General features: G+C 48.7%; 1 protein-coding gene and 1 pseudogene across 2 annotated transcripts; one reads left to right on the forward strand and one right to left on the reverse strand.

Moving 5' to 3' along the window:
* The first annotated feature begins 3017 nt into the window (after positions 1–3017).
* LOC119270323 lies at positions 3018–4385 on the forward strand (annotated as a pseudogene).
* A 1476-nt stretch (positions 4386–5861) lies between these two features.
* LOC119270322 (protein FAR1-RELATED SEQUENCE 5-like) lies at positions 5862–9435 on the reverse strand. Of its 2 annotated transcripts, XM_037552329.1 has the most exons (5): positions 9234–9435; positions 8488–8637; positions 7556–8398; positions 6223–7479; positions 5862–6140 (listed from the first exon to the last, which is right to left on the reverse strand). In XM_037552329.1, exons 2-4 carry the CDS (start codon positions 8629–8631, stop codon positions 7462–7464), a joined length of 1005 nt encoding a protein of 334 aa, XP_037408226.1. In that variant the 5' UTR covers positions 8632–8637; positions 9234–9435; the 3' UTR covers positions 5862–6140; positions 6223–7461. The 2 variants fall into 2 exon arrangements, with proteins under 2 accessions (XP_037408226.1, XP_037408225.1); XM_037552328.1 differs by having other exon boundaries at positions 6223–8398.
* Positions 9436–22630: the final 13195 nt, after the last annotated feature.

The raw sequence follows: 22630 nt of genomic DNA on the forward strand, positions 1-22630 counted from the left end.
ATTCAAGTCTATCGGCATCTGCACTCCAAGTCTTGGTAAATACATCTAGATAAGTGGTCTGATTGTTTGTGTCTAATGTTAAATGGGATCTCATGATCTCTTCGAGTTGAGATGTTCAATGTTTCATCCATGAATGTTGCAATTCCTAAGATGGTTCTGTGATCTGTGAGCATAGTTTATTTTGCACTGGCCATGTCTTGATTTGCTAAAAAGTTCCTACTGCATCCGACTTTTATTTTTTAATTTCTAATTAGATAGCTATAGCATGGGTGGGAAATAGCACGCTACTAGTGCTCAGGATAGCAGTAGCGTAGGTGTGGAATAGTGGTAGTGTTGGTGGCACCACGCTACTACTAACTTTTTTAGTTGTAGCGCGGGGTAAAAATCGCGCTACTGCTAAAATTTAGCTGTAGCGCCTTAGTAGTAGCGCGGGAACCCACGCTACTAGTATGCAGAAAACCAACGCTACTGGTAATGTTTTTCCTAGTAGTGTGATGGCCGCAGGGTGTGTGTGTGTGTGGGGGGGGGGAGTGATTAGGTTTTCCCTCGCCGTTGCCACCTCCTTCAAGCGTCCCCGAAGAGGCCGCCGCCAGCTAGCCCATGGCGACCGCGAGACCTCTCCACCCCATTCCTTGCCCTACCTTCTTCTCCCTGGCTGCTCCCTCCTTGGCATGAGTTCGAATCTGGCCAAGCTTCGTGCTGCTTCTTTTCCGAGCATTAGGGGTTTGGCCAGGCTTTTGGCCGTCGTCCCTAGCGATGTAGCTAGTCGTCGACCATCGCTGATCAATGGGGTGGGGGGTCGGTCCTCGGCACCATTGAATCTGACCAGGGGGAGGTTCAGTCCACGGTTGCGTGCGATGGCCCCTCACACTAGCTTTGGGCGGTGCCACCGCAAGACTGAATCTGACCTAGTTGGTCCTTCGCCATGACTGGACGCCTCCTCCTCGATCTGGTACATGAACCATGGGGTTCGTGTGGACCTGAGCTTCATGGATTTCATCTATATGTGTTGGTGGTTGTATGGGGTGGAGGGTCTACAGGCTCGGGAGGAGTGTTGGTCGGACAGCGAGGTTTGTTGGCTGCGCATCTGCGACTCGTCTCTGTGTGTGGAAGGCGTGCAAGGTTGGTCTCTTTGATGTCAGAATGGTGGCTCCAGGTGGAGGGCTTGGCGGTGCTTTCGCAGTAGGTGCTTGTGCGTTTTCTTCGCATGCGAGCGACAGGGAAGCTCGCGTGGGAGGCTTCAAGGCTGGAAGTTGACAAGGTCTCACCTCTCTCGGTTCTAGGCATTGTACTCATTGCTACCCGCCCACTTCACCTCTCGTCGGTCCCTTGCTCTTGAGTGTCGTTCCCCTCTTGGAGGCTTCATTGTGGGTGGCTTCCTCCTCCTCCGAGTTCAACATGAAAATAGTTGGTCTGTTTTAGGACCGGGCAGCGATGACACTGTAGCATATCATCTTGAGATTTACGAAGTCACCGTAGGCGCCTCGTCATCGACGAGAACGTCTCCTCCCACTGAAAGCGCATCACCGGAAATCCTGAAATAAATCCAGGAGTAATGCGAGCACCAGGATTTGAACCCTGGTGGGTTGGGGATACCACTGTCCATCTAACCAACTCAACCACAGGTTGATTCGCTCAAAGGTGGTGCTTTCAAGGTGTACAAGTGTCGATTGTGAGATGGTGCTCAGAGTCCTCCGACGGCAATTTTCATCCAGGCTCTAGGGTGGTGAGTGCAGAATCACCTGACGACTGCGAGGGAGTGGGAGGCTTCTCTAGGAAATGGGGCTGGATGGTGTTGTCTTTGTTGACTTTTAGGTGTTGGCGATGGCATGGCCTCCCATGCTGGCTTGGTTCTTAGGCTAGTGATAGTGGGAATAACTTAGCTAGTAACATAGCGCACTTCGAGAAAATTCTGCTTATGTGGCAAGTAATTAATTAGAGATGGTAACATAATATATTACTGTAACATAACGCTTTTCAAGACAAGATGAGTCTATGAGCTAATAAATGAAGCAATCTATGATACTACTATTATATTACTTTGCATTATGAAGATAGTAACTTAGACTAGTGTCATGCATATAACACTAGTCTAAGTTACTCCCACTATGACCAGCCTTACCTCTGGTTGCTTGATCGCTGAATAGAACTTAGAAGATCCCAAGCAGTTCTTCTTTCCAATCAATGTTGACTTGTCGTTTTCTGGTTTGTGTCGCTGTTCCTCGGCACCATTGTATCCTGTCGTTTATTTTTTCTGGTGTGTGCGATGTGGTATTGAGTTGTTTTGGATTACTGTACGGACTTCTGGGCTGTTGCCTTTTCTAAATAGTAGAAAAAGAACTCATGCCTGCCCTATGCATAGTTTTTTTCCCAGGTGTCGTGCTAAAATTTTAATAAGGTAGTGCTTCACTAATTTATCACTCTAATGTCTCAAATAAAAAACTAGTCGTAAATTATTATCACTCTTAATTGCAACGTTGCACAGGAGCTGGAGATATTTTCAAACGAATGATCTTTTGTAGTTAGGATTCACGAAAGTGTTGCATGCAGTATCTGCGACCCAGTTAAACAAATCGAACATTTTCTATGGCAAATTAGGTTCGTAGAGGATAGTAAGTCTAGTTCTTGGCGAGCATGATAAATCCGTCTTCATTTATTTTTATCAGCAAATTGCCATGTTTGCAAACTAAATTTGTCATCATCGCACTAATATCAATTGCCATGAAAAACATTAGATTTAACATGTCAAAAAAATGTCGTCAGTTTTTTGGTAGTATTTCCGTAAACTTAACTGTCAAACGCATCAGGCTTTTTAAAACTACTCCCCTGTAACGTAGGTACGTCCAAAATGGAACAGAGGCATGAAACGAGCCTTTGGCATGCGTGCGTGCATGCACGCGTGAAGCGAGCCACGAAGTGCCGGCTGCACGACACGACGTGATCGAGCTCCGGTGCGATGCGAGCTTATACATAACATAACGTGTCCATCACCACATCAAATTCCAGAGCAGCAGAGCTCTCACAGTTGCTGTCTCTCCGAGCTTCACACATCAGCGTCGACCTTACCACGTGAGCACAACGCCCAGATGGAGGCCCAGTGCAAGGAGGCGGCCGCCCTGGTGAAAAAATCGCCAGCATCCACGTCGCCCTCTCCAAGCTGCCGCCCCTGAGCCCGTCTTCCGACGCCGACGCGCTGTTCACCACGCTCGTCGCCGCGTGCGTCACGTCGAGCCCCGCCGTCAATGTCACGTCGCTGGGCCCCGAGGCCGGGAGGATGCGTGACGACCTCGTCCGACTCTGCGCGGACGCCGAGGCGCGCCTCGAGGCACAATGCGCCGACGCGCTCGCCGCCCTCGACGGCGACCCGCTCGACCACCTGGGGCGCCTCTTCCCGTTCTACGACAGCTACGCCCGCCTGGGCGAGCTGGAGCACGCGCTCTTATCCCGGCACGCGCCGGACCACCTCGCCGTGCCCGCGCGCGTCGCGTTCCTCGGGTCGGGCTCGCTGCCGCTCAGCCCGCTCCTGGTCGCCGCGCGCCACATGACGGACGCGGCCGTCGACTGCTACGACCGGTGCGCCGCGGCCAACGACCGGGCGAGCAGGCTGCTGCTGCGCCCGCGCGCCGACGACGACGAGAAGCGTGGCGGCCTGGCCGAACGCATGTCGTTCCGCACGGCCGACGTCGAGGACCTGACGCGCGATCTCGCCGCGTACGACGTGGTCCTCCTGGCGGCGCCCGTCGGCGTGTCGCCGGGGCAGAAGGCACGCGTTGTGGCGCACCTGGGCGAGCACATGGCGGATGGTGCGGTGCACGTCGGGCGGAGCGCGCACGGGGCACGCGGGTTCCTGTGCGCCGTCCTGGAACCCGCGGACGTCGCCCGGGGCGGGTTCCAGGTGCTGGCGGTGCACCACCCCGACGACCGCCAGGTGATCAACTCCATCATCGTCGCCCGTAAGGTGGCGGCTGTGGGTGGACTCTCCCAGCTCGCGCCGCCGGTGTTGAGCCCGCCGTGCAAGTGCTGCGAGCCAAAGACACCGCGCAGGAGACTGCTGCCGACGACCTGCCACCTCGACGCGATGAACGAAATCCGTAGGCGCGCATGGTAAATGGTACTACCCTAAAAAGTTGAGTGATGAACGAAATCCATAGGCGCGAATGAACGACTGCCATGGGTGATGTCACTTGCTACTCGTTACTGCACTTACCAGCATAGGCCATACTGAGACAGAGTACGGAGTTACGAGTACCATCTATATATATGTACTCCGACCGAAAAATACAGGGGGTTTGTAGCTGCAATAACGGTCAGAATAAAAAGGAATTCTTCTCCGTGTGTATCGGGTGGGTGCGATGGTCTCTCGCCGCACCCGGCAACTTTCGAAAGCAGGGGCAAACCACACAAAATGTCCTTTTTACATCACACATCAAAAGTTTAACAGCAACTTCAAGTTTTTCTATCTCTAAGAGCATCTCCAACGGCCGCACAAAAATTTGGCGCCCAATAAAAGTTATAGCGCGCCACTTTAGCACTTTTAGTGCGCCGGGACCAACATCGCTTTTGCAGACGCCCAAAAACGCGCGCATAAAAAGCACACAGTGTAAATTGTGAAGCGCGCGCAATCCGGAGCCCAAAATATGCTGCCCGTGATAGCGTTTTTCAGCGCGCGCCCAAAAACTTTTAGCGCTACAGCATCTGCTGGTGCTGTGCGGCGCCCAAAAAAACAAAATTTTAGTGCGCGGAGCTCTTTTTGGGTGCCTGTTGAAGATGCTCTAATTAAAATAACAACTATGAAAATTCCATGCGCGGCCCACCGAAACAACGTCGCCCCACCGGAACCTGGCTGGAGAGCCTCCGCCATGCCATGTGTCCACCCTCGTGCTAGAACATCACATACCACCGCGCCACCGCCACCATGCCGGGAGGACGTTGTGCCACCACCGCCGCTCGCGGCCATGCCGCTATGCACAGTCCCTCGCTGGTGGCCAGCACGAGCCCGCCCCTGACTAGCGGGCCCGGGGGAACAAATTAAAATTTAGCTAGTTTTGCATAATAAAAAATAAATCAAAAAAATTAGAGAAAAAAGTTTGCAAGAACTGACAAAAGTTTCTCCTAGACAAATGTCCCTAAAAGTTACGGGAAGCCAAAAAAAAAGTAGTTTTAGGGGAAGGCATCGAGGGGAATTGTTGGAGTTGCTCTAAGACGCTCTTTTTGCAAATTACTGTAACATTGTTTTTCCTCTCCGCTCATCACCGGCTGGCCTGGCATTTTATCTCGCGGTAGGCGGCCCGTGCTAAGGTCCAGCTCAATATTACTAAACATATGGGAGACTTCTAATGGATTCTACAGGGTGAAGAACGTGCCATCTTTTTATCACCTCCTGCCGAGAAAGTATCCACTGAAAACTCTTCTTCAGTGGAAGCATGGAAACCAGCGTTGGATTAGAAATGACCGGCACAGATGAATCAACTTCTGCCCCCCTGCTCAGCTTTGGTATATTTGTAAGAAACACCCTGGTTGTTCTCTCTCCCACCGAATCTCACTAGTCCAAAATGCTCAGCAGCGGGCTTACCCTGGTCCTGCTTCCTTTTCTAAACAGTGCACCATTCATTTATTACGTTAACTCTATACCCCTTATTTGCATTTGAGTTGCGTCACTCCTTTGGAAATATCATTTTTATGACGACAGACTTTGTGTATTTCCGGCATGTAAAATACTGTATATTCAGTTTACTGTACATGTAACCAAATTTTTGAAGTGGAAGATTGCAAACTCATGGCACTGACATCAATACATATCTTGAAAAAAAAAGAAATGAATCGTTGGAGATCTCAAGTGCATATAGACAAGAGGCAAAAGCTTGCATGGTAACCTGGACAGGAATTCTTGATGTAAAAAAATGCTGTCAGAAAAAACCTGGAAGGGAATTCAAGCACCTAGATATTAATGAGATATTAGTTTCACTACAGATAGTTCATATAAATAGTTGCCATAACTGCAATTATATTACACGAATTCATATAATGGTGATAGCGATTACATGACACAATAGGTCATATCATGGTAACTGAAAGTGCTTTGTGCCCAATGAACCAAACCATTCCAATGAGTTGTGCCATCCAGTACTAACACCGAGAACCTATACCAAAGAAACTGAGAGCATGTTAGCAAGGATAAAAACATGCAACCATATTACTTATTCATGTGCACCAGCAGTATACCTTTTTATGGACGTGATTTCATAGGACAAGTGCGGCTGTCATGGGTAACAACTTGTTTACATGTGCAGCACATGCATGGTATATTTTCCTTCTTTTGTTGTTTCTTTCCCTTCTCATTATGCCCCTTTATTCTCTTTATCTTACCCCTTGAGCGAATATCATTTGGCGGGTGGATACCAACTTCATCAGGAATGGTACAACCAAGAAATTGCTCAAACTGTTGAACTAGACTTTGTTCTTTAGCTGGTACAATCTTGTTCAGTTCTTCTCCAAGTGCAAAAATTGCATCTTTGAAGAATTTCACACCAGCCTGCGATTGCTTAGCTTGAACTAATAATTCTTACATCTTCTTGCATGTATCAGAAACCATTTTTTGTAGCTCAATCTCCATTGAGCTGCTAGTAATTTCCCCCAACAAAATGCCATCCTCGTCAAAGACAGCATCCACCTTGCAATTTTTTGTGAACCTTTTGAGTACATAATGATTTGGGAGTTCTGTCAGCCTCGCGATTCTTAGAATGTGAATTAGATGACGGCATGGAATACCACGCCTTTCAAATAACAAGCAACTGCAAGAAGCGACCATGTTTGATATATTCCAACTTACAGTCCTAGTTTTGGTAGAAGCATCAACGATGGTTGCTGTTTTGACCAGATCATCTTGTGTTATGCTCTCAACAAGACAATGCTCTCTGTCAACAAGTAGCTCCTTCTGAAATTCTGTAAACACCTCATGGGTGAATACAATGCCCCCATGCTTTTCCAATCCCCAAGATGTCTTTAATGGAGGTGATGTGTGCAGGCTAACATTATCATCTTCTAGCTCCTTGTGGCGTTGTTCCTCCAAGGCAGTTTCAAAACGAAGCCAAAACTCAACGAAAGCATGTTTCTTTCCAATAATGCGAGAGAAGAAAGCATTGGCGCTTTCAGATCGTGATGTGGTTCTGAGCAGCCCAGAGAGAGCTATATCATTGAAATAAGCTGGTATCCAAGATTCTCGAAGCTCAAACCTTTTAGTGAACCACTCATTTTCTTCCAATCCAAACTCTTCAATAACATGGGACCATCGCTCCTCAAATTCACTAGGAGTCTCAGAAGCCCACACGACTAAGTTTAAACGGTCATGGAAATATTCGTTGGACTTCAAATCAGGGGACACCTTTTCTCCAACTTTCTTCATAATGTGCCACATGCATAGCCTATGTGTGGTTGTTGGGAATACAGTATGTAGTGCAGAAATCATGCTAGCACATTCATCTGTTATCATAAGAGTAGGCTCAACCCCTCCCATTGCTTTTAAAAAAGTCTGAAACAACCAAACAAAGGAAGCTACCTTCTCGTCATGTAGGAATGCAGCACCAAACAAGATACTTCCTTTATGATGATTCACTCCAGTGAAGGGGGCAAATATCATGTTGTATTCATTTGTGCTGTATGTTGAGTCGAAAGAGACAAGGTTGCCAAAATGATTGTAATTATTCCTACTAGTAGCATCCGCACAAAACACATGAACCAACCTTCCCTTGTCATCAATAACATAGTCAAAATAAAACCCGGGATTTGCAAGATTCTTTCTGCCTAGCTGGTCGATAAACATTTGAGCATCAGAAGACTTTATGTGGCATCTGAGGGTTCTATGGAAATTTTGGAGATCTTTTTTTGTGCATCCGGCATTTTGGAAACCCCCCAAACCAACACGAAGGAACCGGTATGCCGCTGAAGTCCCAATGCAAGCACTATGGCAATTGAACAATGTACTCTGTGCCTTACAGCTGACTTTCCTATTCGACCTAATGAACTGCTGCTTACTAGGGGAAACAAGTGCATGGTTATGCACTTTCTCAAAGACGATGACAATATACCGACCATCGGTTGTACACTTGATTGCAATTTTTGCCCCGCACCCACACCTAGTAATTTTTCTTTCACGTCTTCTTTTGGTGGCAGGTTCAGAAATTATATTACCTATCTTCTCCTCACGGAAACCTTCTTTCGCGCACATGAATCGCTTGTGCGTCATGACACCATTGGATGACTTGTGTTGGCCCACACGGACTGAAAACCCAACATGGTGTGCATATACCTCATAGAACCCCTTTGCTGTGTTCACATCAGAAAAATACATCCCAATAGTTGGAGTTATGGATTCATCACAATCTGGTGTGTAGAATGAATCCTGCCTTGTGCATGAGAATCTCATGTCAGTGGTGTGATCCAAAGGAACTTCCAAGAACCGAAAAAAATTAATAATTCAAATGTACGTACACATGTGGGGATGCTTGTGGATTTTGTTGGTGTGAAAAACCCTATATCGAGACGTGGATTAACTCGAGTAGTTGATTCTGCATCAGACTGCATGTCATGGGTCTGCAATGGTATAACAGTATTCACCTCAACTTCAGATTCCATTATCGCCTGTATGGTGTAAGCAAACATAAGAGAATGCACAAATTTATGTAATGATAGGGCTAGCTGCAATTGAGGCATCCATGAATTTTGATAATAAATATTACTACATTTACTGGAATACATACATATGTACTATGTACAAGCACGTTCCTATAATTCCGATGCCCCTTCATGACTTAATTGATACAATTCTGTATGCTTTCTGAATATTAATTTCAGGTAAGAATGGTGAAGTACTGTCCATTTTTTGTGATTAATCTGTGGTCTAACATGCATAATTTGCTTTAACTTATGTTATGAGCTGTACATGTCTGCATGCAAATTTTGCTTTTTTTTTTAAATGACCCACTCTTGTTGTATCTCACGCTTCGCCACTGGCTCAACATGCCATTGTTCAGCACAAAATTGTCTAACTGTACAAGAAACGATTATTTCTTCAGTACAAACCAAAGCCAAATACATCAGGAACCACCATTCTTTACTCCTATTAAGCTTTATCTCTATTGATAAGTACAGATCCAAGTAGATACATCTCTCAACACATCTATACAGAGAAAAGATTGAATAGGAAACGAACAAATTTGGAAAAAAGTGACACATACCTGGTGGCCTTATGGTCTGAAAGAAACCAACTCAGTTTGGAAACGAAGCAAAGTTTGGGCATCCAGCAAATCAGTTGAATCCCTCAAAGATTTGGAAACGGCTAAGAACATGCAAGCACAGGAATCTCTCGCGGTGGAAGGGGAAAATCTTGCGGCCCAGCCATTCCCCGTCGACGCCGCTCCAGTCCCCAAGCCCGTGAAGCCGCCGCCGCCGCCACCGCCGCCGACGCTCTAATCTCCCGAGCCGCCGCCGCTGCTCCAGTCTCCCAAGCCGCCGCCGCTGCAGCCTTCGACTCAGATCCCCCAAATTCTCTAACCTAGCTTTTTTCTCGTAAATGCGAAGAGGTACAGCTTAAGAACTAGGTACAGGAGGGACATATGTTCAAGGGGTTTACTGATAAAATGACAGCAGTCTAGCGGGCGGGTTTCTGCAAACTGCATGTAATGAACAATCATTTAAACGGCAACGTACACTTTCGATCCAATGGCACATGTTCTAGTTTCCATCCTTCCACTGAGGAAGAGTTTCTACCAGATACTTTCTCCCTCCTGCCCTCTGAATTTCACAGGTGGGCCTGTCCCTCTTAATGTAAGCATCAACGCTCTGGTTTGCTCCACACTTAATATTATGGCAGAAGCTATCAATGACAAGCATTTGGGGTTGCCTGCCACCCTAGGTTTGGACAAAACTGTTTCCATATTTAGTTGACCGGTTGATCTTGAGATTAACAGGATGGTTGAAAAAATACCTTTCTTCTGGAAATAAAGAAGTGCTTATTAAGTCTTTTCACAAGCCATACCAAGGTATACGATGTCGATCTTTAAAATTTCTAAGAAAATATGCAAAGGAATTACGGATGCGATCTTTTGTTTTTTGTGGGATGATGATGCATCATACAAGAGAATGCACTGGTTTGCATGGTGGAAGATGTGCATACCTACTACCTCTGTCCTGATTTATTAGTCCTTCTTATAGTTTGGATTAAACTTTGACCTTTGATTTAACTATCAAAAAATAAGTTATATACCCTAAAAATAGTATCAATGGAAACCTCTTTTCAAATATGAATCTAACAATATAAGTTTTGTGACAAACAACTTATAATTTTTTCGCCAAATCTACGGTTAAAGTTGGCACAAAATACGAAGAGGACCAATAAATCCAGATGGAGGTAATAAGAGTAAAGGATGGATAGGATTTCGAGACATTCATTGTTTTAACTTGGCACATTTGGCAAAGGAAGCATGGCGGCTTTTGAGAACCCTGATTTCGTTTGTGCAAAGATTCTCAAAGCAAAGTATTACCTTGATGATGATCTTTTGAATGTTAGTTTAAAAAAGAAGGCATCCTACACTTGGCAAAGCCTAATGGCACGAGTGGAGACTCTCAAACATGGTCATATATGGAGGGTGGGCAATGGACAGAAAATTAAGATATGGGATGATAGCGGGATTCCACAGTCACCCACCAGGAAGGTTATCTCTAGTAGCGGAAGTCATCTCCTCTCCCGAGTGTTAGAGCTTATTGATCCAGTGACGGGATATTGAGACACGCTGCCGATGAACCGAACATTCTGTAGCGTTGATGCTCAAAGAATCCTCGTTGTACCGCTGTCAGTTCATGAGATCACTGATTTTTTGGCTTGGAGCTTCACTACAACGGGCGTCTTTACAGTCAGGTCCGCCTACCATGCAGTCATGGAAGCTCAGTTTGGTCACAACTTGCAAGGTGTGTGCAGTTCATCTTCACCAAAACCCACGTGGGAGTCTGTTTAGGGTTTGAATTGCCCGGGAAAAGTTAAGATCTTCATTTGGAGAGTCCTCAATAGCTCTATTCCCTGCCGGGCATGCCTAGCTGACAGGCATATCAAAGTTAAACCCCAATGGCCAGTGAGGGAGTCCTGGATTAGGTGGTCTTTGGACAGCCGGACTATATCCTTTGGCCGGACTGTTGGACTATGAAGATACAAGATTGAAGACTTCGTCTCGTGTCTGGATAGGACTCTACTTGGCATGGAAGGCAAGCTAGGCAGTACGGATATGTATATCTCCTCCTTTGTAACAGACCTTGTGTAACCCTAACCCTTTTCGGTGTCTATATAAACCGGAGGGTTTTAGTCCGTAGGACAACATACAATCATACCATAGGCTAGCTTCTAGGGTTTAGCCTCTCCGATCTCGTGGTAGATCAACTCTTGTAATACTCATATCATCAAGAATAAATCAAGCAGGATGTAGGGTTTTACCTCCATCAAGAGGGTCTGAACCTGGGTAAAACATCGTGTCCCCTGCCTCCTGTTACCATCCGCCTTAGACGCACAGTTCGGGACCCCCTACCCGAGATCCGCCGGTTTTGACACCGACATTGGTGCTTTCATTGAGAGTTCCTCTGTGTCTTCGCCGTTAGGCTTGATGGCTCCTACGGTCATCGATAGCGATGCAGTCCAGGGTGAGACTTTTCTCCCTGGCTAGATCTTTGTGTTCGGTGGCTTCGCACTGCGGGCCAACTCGCTTGGCCATGTCGAGCAGATCGAAAGTTACGCCCCTGGCCACCAGGTCAGGTTTGGAAGCTTAAACTACACGGCCGATATCCGCGGAGACTTGATCTTCGACGGATTCGAGCCTCTGCCTTGTGCGCCACGCGGCCACGATGAGTACGATTTAGCTCTACCATTGGACCGTATTCAGGAGATCGCACAGGCAGCCGCTCCGACCCTCAGTTCGGAGCCAGTTTCTCCATCCATGGACGGGTGGATAGACCCCGTCACGGAGGTCGTACCCTCTGCGGCGATCGAGCCGAATATCGACCTTACCCTTCACAAGAGCCGTCTTGCCAAACTGCCAGATCCTTCTCCGGCCATGGACTCCGAACCGCGTGCGCCCGTTCCTATCGAATCCGATTGGGCACCGATCATGGAGTTTACCTCCGCGGATATTTTTCAGCACTCGCCCTTCGGTGACATACTGAACTCATTAAGGTCTCTTTCCTTGTCAGAGGGATCCTAGGCGAACTACGTCCGGCAGGATTGGGATGCGGATGATGAAGAAATTCGCCGCCCACCCACCACCCACTTAGTAGCCACTGTCGATGACTTAACCAACATGCTTGACTTCGACTCCGAAGACATCGACGATATGGACGACGATGCGGGAGTCGAAGAGGAATCACTGCCCACAGGGCACTGGACAGCCACCTCATCATACGATATATACATGGTGGACACACCCAAAGAAGTAAATGGCGACGAGACAACGGAGGGTGACCCCTCCAAGGAGCAACCCAAGAGCCGGCGTCAGCGGCGCCGCTCTAAGTCCCGCCAAGGGAAAAGTGGTGATACCGGCACCGGAGATAATAGCACTCCGTACAGTGCCGAAGACAACAACAATCCCCTCCAGCAAGATTTAGAGCAGGAGGATGGAGGAGCCAGCCCTCCTAAGAGAGCGGCAGATGGAGAGGCGGAGGATGATAATTACATGCCCTCCTCCGAAGACGAGGCAAGCCTCGGTGATGACGAATTCGCCGTGCCAGAGGATCCCGTCGAACAAGAGCGCTTCAAGCGCAGGCTTATAGCCACGGCAAATAGCCTTAAGAAAAAGCAGCAGCAGCTTCAAGCTGATCAAGATCTGCTAGCTGACAGATGGACTGAAGTCTTGGCGTCCAAAGAGTATAAACTCGAATGCCCCTCCAAGAGTTACCCAAAATGAAGGTTGCTACCCCGACTGGAGGAGGAAGCACTAAAACCTACATCTCCGGTGTATGACACGGCTGATCGGCCACCTCGTGGCCGCGACAGAGAGACATTCCAGCCAAAAGCTCAGCCCGCACCCCGACGTCATTCAAATAAAAAGGCATGGGGAAATACGCCAAACCTGCGAGACGTATTGGAGGACAAAGAAAAATATGCAAGATCGATCTACGGATCACGAGGGTGCGCCACTATGCGAGACGATAATCGTCACGCCGGATACAGTAAAAGTAAGTCCGGCCGGGCCGAACGCAGTGAGCAAGACTCATTCGAGCTGCGCCACGATATAGCCCAGTACAGAGGCGCCGCACACCCCTTATGCTTCACAGACGAAGTAATGGATCATCAAATCCCAGAGGGTTTCAAACCCGTAAATATAAAATCATACGACAGCACAACAGATCCTGCGGTATGGATCGAGGATTTCCTCCTGCACATCCACATGGCCCGCGGTGATGACCTACACGCCATCAAATACCTCCCACTCAAACTCAAAGGACCAGCTCGGCATTGGCTCAACAGCTTGCCAGCAGAGTCCATTGGTTGTTGGGAAGATCTCGAAGCCGCATTCCTCGACAACTTTCAGGGCACTTACGTGCGACCACCAGATGCCGATGACTTGAGCCACATAATTCAGTAGCCAGAGGAATCGAGCAGGCAATTCTGGACACGGTTCCTAACAAAGAAAAATCAAATCGTCGATTGTCTGGATGCAGAGGCCCTAGCAGCTTTCAAGCACAACATCCGTGATGAATGGCTTGCCCGGCACCTTGGCCAGGAAAAACCGAAATCTATGGCAGCCCTCACGACACTCATGACCCGCTTTTGCGCTGGAGAAGACAGCTGGCTGGCTCGCAGAAATAACATATCAAAGAATCATGGTACTTCGGATACCAAGGACGGCAATGGCAGGTCACGTCGCAACAAGCATAAGCGCCGCATTAACAGCGACAATACCGAGGATACGTCAGTCAATGCCGGATTCAAAGGCTCTAAACCCAGTCAGCGGAAAAAGCCATTCAAGAGAAGCAATCCGGGCCCGTCCAGTTTGGACCGTATACTCGATCGCTCGTGTCAAATACACGGCACCCCGGACAAGCCAGCCAATCACACTAACAGGAATTGTTGGGTGTTCAAGCAGGCCGGCAAGCTAAATGCCAACAACAAAGATAAGGGGTCACATCGCGATGATGAGGAGGAGCCCCGGCAGCCGAACACCGGAGGACAGAAGAGGTTCCCCCCACAAGTGCGGACGGTGAACATGATATACGCAACCCACATCCCCAAGAGGGAGCAGAAGCGTGCGCTTAGGGACGTATATGCGTTGGAGCCAGTCGCCCCAAAGTTCAACCCATGGTCTTCCTGCCCGATCACCTTCGATCACAGGGACCACCCCACTAGTATCCGTCATGACAGATTCACCGCATTGGTCCTCGACCCAATCATTGACGGATTTCACCTCACTCGAGTCCTAATGGACGGCGGCATCAGCCTGAACCTGCTTTATCAGGACAAAGTGCACAAAATGGGTATAGACTCCTCAAGGATCAAACCCACCAAAACGACCTTTAAAGGCGTCATACCAGGTGTAGAGGCCCATTGCACAGGCTCAGTAACACTGGAAGTGGTCTTTGGATCTCCGGATAACTTCCGAAGCGAAGAGTTAATCTTCGACGTAGTCCCGTTCCGCAGTGGCTATCATGCACTGCTAGAGCGAACCACACACTACTAGGAAAAGGCCTACTAATGGCGCACCTAATTTGGCCATTAATGGCGCATTAGTGGTGCGCCATTAGTGCCATGCCATTAGTATATTTTACTAATGGCGCACCACTGGTGCGCCATTAGTATCTGGTATACTAATGGCGGATCTCAGATGCGTCATTAGTATATACAACAGTGCGCCATTAGTATGCCTCCCAGGGGGCCATGTATACCCAGGTGCTTTGGCATACTAATGGCGCACAACAACAAGATGCGCCATTAGTAACTTCGGCATACTAATGGCGCACTGTTTAATGATGCGCCATTAGTATCCTTTGGCATACTAATGGCACACTGTGATGTGATGCGCCATTAGTATGAATATTAGGTTTTTTTATTTTTCTGTTTTTTGCACAGGTTACAAAATGTATAATTGGACAAAATATAGACAGCACACATCAACAACAGATTCATCGAATACAATAGAAGATTAGTCTCTGAATACAATTCATCATATTAGTCTCCGAATACAATTCATCATATTAGTCTCCGAATTGAAAAGACCGAACAAAGATAGAATATTATATTACAAGTCTCGAGACCGCGAGTAGCGAGTTTGTCTTCACATTACAAGTCGATATCGATCATCTAAACTACGATCACATAGAAGAGAGCTGCGGTCATCACGATGAGCATCATCACGATGAAACTCGTCTTCATCCGGTTCCTCCAACGCTCCATCCCCTCTCCCGCTAGATAGCGGGCGTATCTAGATTCGGCCTCGGCCCTAGTGGTGTACCCTTTGTAACTGTTACCGCTGAATCGGTGAACCTGTCTCCGACACTCCTCCCAGTCGTCGTAGACTCTGGGAACCTTACCCTTGTACACGACATACGACGGCATCGCTATGCACTAGCCAAACGAAATGTTAGTACCAATTCACAGACAATACATAAGCAATATATAAGTATGCAACAGAACGATCGGAAGAGAAAAGCAAGACATTAATAGCATCGATTACATCTAAGTTGAATGACTCTCAAAACCAAAGAGACATACTACAAGTTCATTAAAGTTTAATTACAACATGAGCCAATCGATGTTTCAGAACTAGACACAGCATCACTGCTTTCGACTCGACTCAAGGGACCGGAGCGTGGATGAAGCCGCCGTCTATCGTGGGAGTCATGAAATAACGGTCGTTGTCAGCCTGCATTTGTAGCATTGTGTCGATGTCACTGTTGGACGGTTGATTTCTGAGGTAGAACTGCCCCGAGGTACGAAGGACATCTTGATGGATGATTTCCGCAAACTCCGACTGGATGCGAAAGAATTCTTGTCTGATGTCCGCGTCCTGGATTGCCGACACGCTCGCGGCCCAATCTTTGAGTTTACTCGGTGGCAGAAGTTGATGATGGTCCCGTACGATCGCCCGCATGTGATGGATGGCGTAGTAGGCACCCTTCTGACCGCCAGGCGGCTGCTTGACGCAGCAGAACGTCGTATTGTGGGAGAACACGTGCTTGCCGTACTTATGAATAGGCCTGGTGAAGGTGCCTCCAGATTTGGCGTAGCCGGGGAGAACATCATCAAGAACCTTCTTGACATTTGTGTAGTCTACGTTCGAATGACGGTCCGGGTCGAAATACGTGGCCATGGAATATTTGGGGCTTAGGAGGATGAGCGTGCAATGTGTGTCACTGCAGAAAACATGGAATGTTAAAAGAAAAACGATCAAAATCTAAGAATTCATATGTTATGGGGCGGTTGAGGGGAGGACTTACTCGGGAAAGTAAGGCACGAGGAAGTTATCCTTATCTTGGTTTGCCAGAATGACGCCTTCGAGGTAAGAACTCGCGACTTGCCGGTCCCCAGCGCTGCCCAAGATCTTGGCACGCATGTAGAAGGGGTCGACTATCACGATGTCCGGGGTCTTGTCGCGAATGATCCGCATCTCCATACTCAGCGAAAATAGCCGAACGAAGGTGTAGTGCAGCGGATGAAGGTTCAACATAGCGTGGATGTCATCAAACCGCAGGACGATCATACCCCCGATGGAGTTATCCACAAAGCCCTTGCCCTCTGGCACCTTGGCCACGAAAACCGGGTATGCCACATCCTTCTCGCTAAGACACCGCTTCTCCAAAGAAAGAACACTGTCATGCAGACTCCGCATAGCACCGGTTGCAGCATCGAGCATATTTCTCGGTAGCATCGGCCTACCCGCCACATGCAGCCTCCTCATTAAATCCTCAGGTGAAGGTGGCCCGTCCTGAGCACGGATCGTACTTGGTGCCGGCTGGCCCGCACCCTTGTTAGTCTTTCTTTTGCATGCCTTCTTCTTCTCCTGTAATGGGACCGAGTTCTGCTCACAGACCGCCTTCTTGAGTGTGTTGGGGCTGATAATATTTCGCACCTCGCCTATCTGAGGCTCGGTGAAGTCGGCAGCTGGAGGCGTCTCCTGAGAGCTGAACTGCAGACGACGCCTGTTGCAACTTGGCTTCTCCGTGGTACCAGCTAGATCGCGCACGTCTTTTGTTGGGTTGGGTTCTTCAGAAGGAGGCCCCATGAAGTCGCCACCGTACCCATGATCGGCAAAGTACTGATCGACGTTGCCAAATGTATCGTCGTCGTCGTCGTTCTGATCCTGTGCCATATGCATGTTTGGATCCAGTGGCATAGGGATGTCCGGCACCGTTGCGGCGGTCTTGCCATGGGGCCGACTTGGCGCCGGCACGACTGGCGGTGTTGTCTTTGGGGTGGTGTCCCCCGCCCCCAAACGAATCTGGCTCTTCGGCCAAAGCAGGGGCCAGCTCAAGCAGGCGCTGAGGGTCATCACATCATCATCGTCGGCCCCGACGGGTCGAATCGGAGGTAACAACTCGTCGCAGTCTGGCAGCACCCGAACTAGTTGAACCCTAAACAAGTTGGGTGGCATCTGGGTACCGTGGAACAAGGGGTTGCCTGGTTGAACGATTTTGCCCTTGGCGACATCGACCAACTCGTTGTTCACGAAGTGCAGGAGAGTGCACGGAACGTCGGCGACGCCCTGCGAAAACATGTAGGGCGTCAGGGATGCCCAGTCAAAGGCAAGGAGATGAAGTCCTCGGCCGAGAGAGGCTTAATTAGTTACCGTGATGATGGCGTCAAGCTCGGCTAATGTTGAGGCACCGCCAACGGCGGGCGTGCAGTTGATGGAGGGGCCGCTTGCTGCAGAGGTGGCGGCCGGCGTACACCCGGGTGCATTAAGCTCCCATGCCGGCGTCGGAGACACCAATGCCGCCTCCGCCGGAGACACCAATGGCCCCGCCATCGCGTTCTGCGAGTTGCTGGCCGTGAAGCTAGGAATCGGGGGCGGCCCCTGTTGGCCGCCCGCAATCCACGCACTCAACCCCTCGATCAAGGTAGGCACAATGACGGTGATCGTCGCTCCGAGTTGTTGTTGCACTTGCTCTTGGACAATCTCCGGAATCCGCACCACCTGTGCCTTGAGTTCTTGAACCTCGCGCGCCTGGCTTTCCGAGCTGGTCTTTTTCTCCTTTCGCCCACCAGTGTTATAGTATGACGACCATTTTGTCGACAAGCCTTTGCCGGCCACACGACCAGCTGACGTCGACTTACTGAGCTTATCCTTGTTCTTCATTACATTCAACGCCCTATTTAGAGTGGTGTCCCAAGGGTTGCTCTTAGTCGACCCCGCGCTACTGCTTTCAGTCGCCTGCGGAAGGAATGTGAACCATTTAGAAATTTGGCTTCATTAATTAGAATGCAACCATATGGAGCTAATTACGCGGGGGTGTATTCCTTACCAGAACAAGCTCAAGCGCCCTGGTCTTCGGATCCGTGGTAAGCTCCTTTGTTTTTGGGTCCTTCTTGTACCGGGCCCTGACAAAGTTCCTGGTCTGCTTGTCACCGTATTTATCGAAGAGGGGCGGTAGGCCTTGCTCGGCACGGTCCGCCTCCTCCTTGTCCCATATAGGCTCCTCCACTCTGTAACCGCCGGGACCGAGTGTGTGTTCCCCTAAGTTCAGCTCCCGCATTTCTTTCCCCCACTGACTTGATTCGGAGTTTGCGGTGCTCGAGCAATTGATCTTGAAGTCGTTGTAGTCATCTTCGGTGATCGAAGGATTTTTCTCCTTGATCTTCTCATAACTCTCACCTTTCTCGATCATTCTCTTCACATTGCTTTTCCAAGTAGACAGGGCCTTGCTCATCTTCGTGAGGGCAGCATTGTTCACTTTATTCCCTTTGAGGCTTGTGTTTTCAAATTCAGCAGGGAACTTGTATCGTTCATGCAGCTTCGTGAAGAGGAGGTTGCGCAAATTCCCTCGGTCAGGATGCCTCAGGTTCTCGGTGTTGATCGAGACGGTGCTCCGGAGAATGCATCCGAGCTGAAGCGAGTACCCCTTGACTATTCGTTCGGGCGCTGTTGGATTCCCGTCGGAGTCCACTTCAGTAACTTCCTCCTTGAGGGTGCGGAGCACGGTCGGGCGCCGGTCCTTCCGTTGCCTCTTCGGTTGGCTGCCATCTGTGTGTGCGCCGCCATCATCAGTGGTGGCATCCTTGGCGGCACCATCAGTGGTGGCATCAGTGGGGTCATCCTCGGCGGCACCATCAGCGGTCTCAGGATCGGTGGGGAATGCGGCGTCCTCATACAAGTGAGGTTGTTCCTCCATCTCCTGGGACAGCTCCCAGAATGCCTTGCTGCCCGAACCCCCGGCCTCATCGTTGTTGGCCATGTTTCTCTCTAAATAGGAACAAAGTTTGGTCAAAAAGTTGGTTATTGTCAAGGAACATGATCATGGTCTCATCATTTAGGGTTTTTCGACACCGAGGCATCCTAAAAGCTAAGCTTTTATCATTGAGGGTTTTTCGACGCGGAGGCACCCTAAAAGCCTAAGCTTTCATCATTTCGGTTTTTAACGACACCGAGGCACCCTAAAAGCCAAGGTTGTATAATTAATGGTTTGTCGATACCCATGCATTAGTCACAAGTACCCCATATGTCCTATTTTTAGCAAAGTCATGCTAAAATTCACGGAAAATTTCAGCATGACCTTTGCTGAAAATAGGACATATGGAGTACCCGAATTTGCCGGAACGGAAGTTAATCGACATTCCAGCAAACTCAAGGGCCTCTCGGGTGGACAAGGCAAAAAAGGCCTCCATCACAACATGGAAAATACATTGGCATGTGAAGAGGTGAAACAATATATGCATCTCCAAGCAGTATCATTCAACATTTTGGACAAACCACTACAAGCAATACTGGATCAGATACAAGAAGAATGTGAGAAAATGCAGACAAATACTAACAGATTGAGGTGTTTAACTTGTGGTGCTCTCTGTGCTATTAAAATTTCAAGTCAAAACCTTTTCTGGTTAGTAAGTGTTTCTTGAGCATATGTATGTAGTAAGTGTTTCTGCTCTCAGTGTTTCAGAACACATATTTTAGCTAGCTATCTGTTCACAATCTGCAACATGAGACACTGAAAACAATTGCTACCAATGAATCTACACTTCTATAAGAAAATAAATCAGAAACTTAGTCTATCATCATTAGGCAGCCACCATTAGTTATTCCGTTATGTTAAAGCAGAAATAGAAAAATAGACTGAAAACACTAAAATCAGAAACTTAGTGCATGGTACAGATGCAAAGTAGGTTCAAAGACAAATGAAGACCATATGGTAAGTACAACAAGCAAAATAGGATCACCAACTAATAGCTGAATGAAAGGCATATATATGACAGGCATATTTTCCAGCTACAAAGTGTTGTGGCAAATATGCCAGGCACCACAATGTGATCACACAAACAAAATAGCCTCAAACCAGTTATTCTCGCATGATAATATGAAAATGCATATGGCACTGCCAAATTATACTATCCATATTTCGGTATAATGTCATTATTCCATACAGCAGGCAGCACTGTCACCACAAATCAGTTATTCTAGCATAATATAAATATGCAGAACAGAAGCAACAATTTATATTTCTGCATACGGTGTTGCCAATTTTTTTCTATCCATGTTTCAATTTGATGCCATCACTCCATTCAGCAAGCAGCATTGTAACAAAAAGAAATTCTAGGCGCAAATTTCTTCAGAATGAAATTAAGTTAGTGAAACTGTCACACATTTCTTCACAATGAAAATGAAGCAGCAGGTGAACAAGTACAGGATTCGTAGACTTGAGTGGCTTGGTATTTGGGTACCTGGCCGATGATGACGGCTTTGATGTTGTGGAAGGGGGTGGTGTGGAGCGCGTGGAAGACGAGGTGGGGCGGCGGGTAGACAGGCACCTTGGCGTGCAGGCGCTCGTGGGCGACGAAGCGGCAGAGGTCGAGCGCGTAGGGCTTGCTCAGCTCCCCGGACAGCGCCTCCAGCCACGTCTCCTTCACGAGCAGCTCCTCCAGCTTCGCGGCGCCGCCGGCCGCTAGATGCGAAACCCCCAGTAGTTCAGTAAGAACCCTAGCCAGGGTCCGAGGAGCGGGGGGCATGGAGAAAGAGGGTACCTTTGGACTCAGCGAGGCAGAGGTTGCGCCGCGCGCGGGCGAGGCGTCGAGGCGGCGTCGGGGCGTCGAGGCGGCGTCGGGGCGGCGTCGAGGCGGTGGGGCAGCGGCGTCGGGAGAGGAGAGGGGAAGGGGATCGAGGGCGAGGGCGAGGGAGAGAGAGGGGATAGGTTTGGGCCGGGGAGGAAATATGGATGGGGGCGGCACAATACTAATGGCGCACCAGCCCTCGGTGCGCCATAAGTACATCCATACTAATGGCGCACCTCACCCTGGTGCGCCATTAGTATTTTTTTATTTCTGCTCGAGCCAATAGGTTATCTTCCACCTGACCTGATCCACATCAAGTTCCCTCTACTAGCTCGACTGGTCAGCAGCCAGTTCTCACACCAGGAGGTCCTGGGTTCTATTCCCAGGCTCCAGAATTTTTTTATGCATTTAAAATGCTGTTTGATACTTATTTGTGTTTAAATATGTTCAAACTTGTTTAAATCATAACAGTAATATTTTTTTTATAAGACAGTAATAATTTTTTTTAAATATCATCAAACAGTAATGCCGGTGGAGCGGGGGAGGGTGCGGGGGGTGCGGGGTGTCGGCGGCGGCGGTTGAGTAGGGGAGGGGTGCGGGGGGTCGGCGGCGGCGGTTGAGTAGGGGAATCGAGGGTGCGGGGGGTCGGCGGCGGCGGCCGGTGGACCGGTGGGTGCTCGGCGGCGAGGGGGACCGGATCTGGCGAGGTGGGATAGCGATCGAGATGGAGGGGGATCGAGATCGAGTGTCCATGAAATTTAAAAATATTCATGATAGTTCAAAAAGTGCCCATGAAATACAATCGAGAATTTAAGGCTACGATTTAAATACAATCGATCTTAGCTAGCTATCTGTTCACAATCTTCTTGCCCTTCTTTTTCGCAAATGGAGTTCTTCTGTGGAACAGACGTCCTTTAGGTAGGGTGGTCCTGCTTCTTCTTGTGGTGTATGCTGCTACTTCATCATCGTCGTCATGTTCGATCCTTGGATCGCTGTACTTGTCGAAGTCTTGCTCATTGGCTACTCCATCCATTCCGATGATCTTCCTTTTGCCTCTCCTCACGACAACACGACTGGGCTTTGACGGGTCGGTAATGAAGAAGCATTGGTCCACTTGGGAAGCCAGTACCCATGACTCATTTTTCGCGGTGACGTTTGCGCCCGCGGTCTTGGATTTGGCTTCGGGTATAACCATGGTGGTGAAATACCGGTCTTCTTTTAGGACGCTCTTTGCCCATCTGACACTGAACATCGGGACCTTCTCTCCAGCGTAGCTCAGCTCCCAGATCTCCTCGATCCTTCCGTAGTATCTGTCCTTGTCGTTACTGGTGTAGGATTCCATCGTTACCCCGGAGTTCTGATAACCATCGCTCTTCATGTCCTTGGCCTTGGTGTAGAATG

Source organism: Triticum dicoccoides, chromosome 3A (genome assembly GCF_002162155.2).
Source record: "Triticum dicoccoides isolate Atlit2015 ecotype Zavitan chromosome 3A, WEW_v2.0, whole genome shotgun sequence".
Lineage (NCBI taxonomy): Eukaryota > Viridiplantae > Streptophyta > Magnoliopsida > Poales > Poaceae > Triticum > Triticum dicoccoides.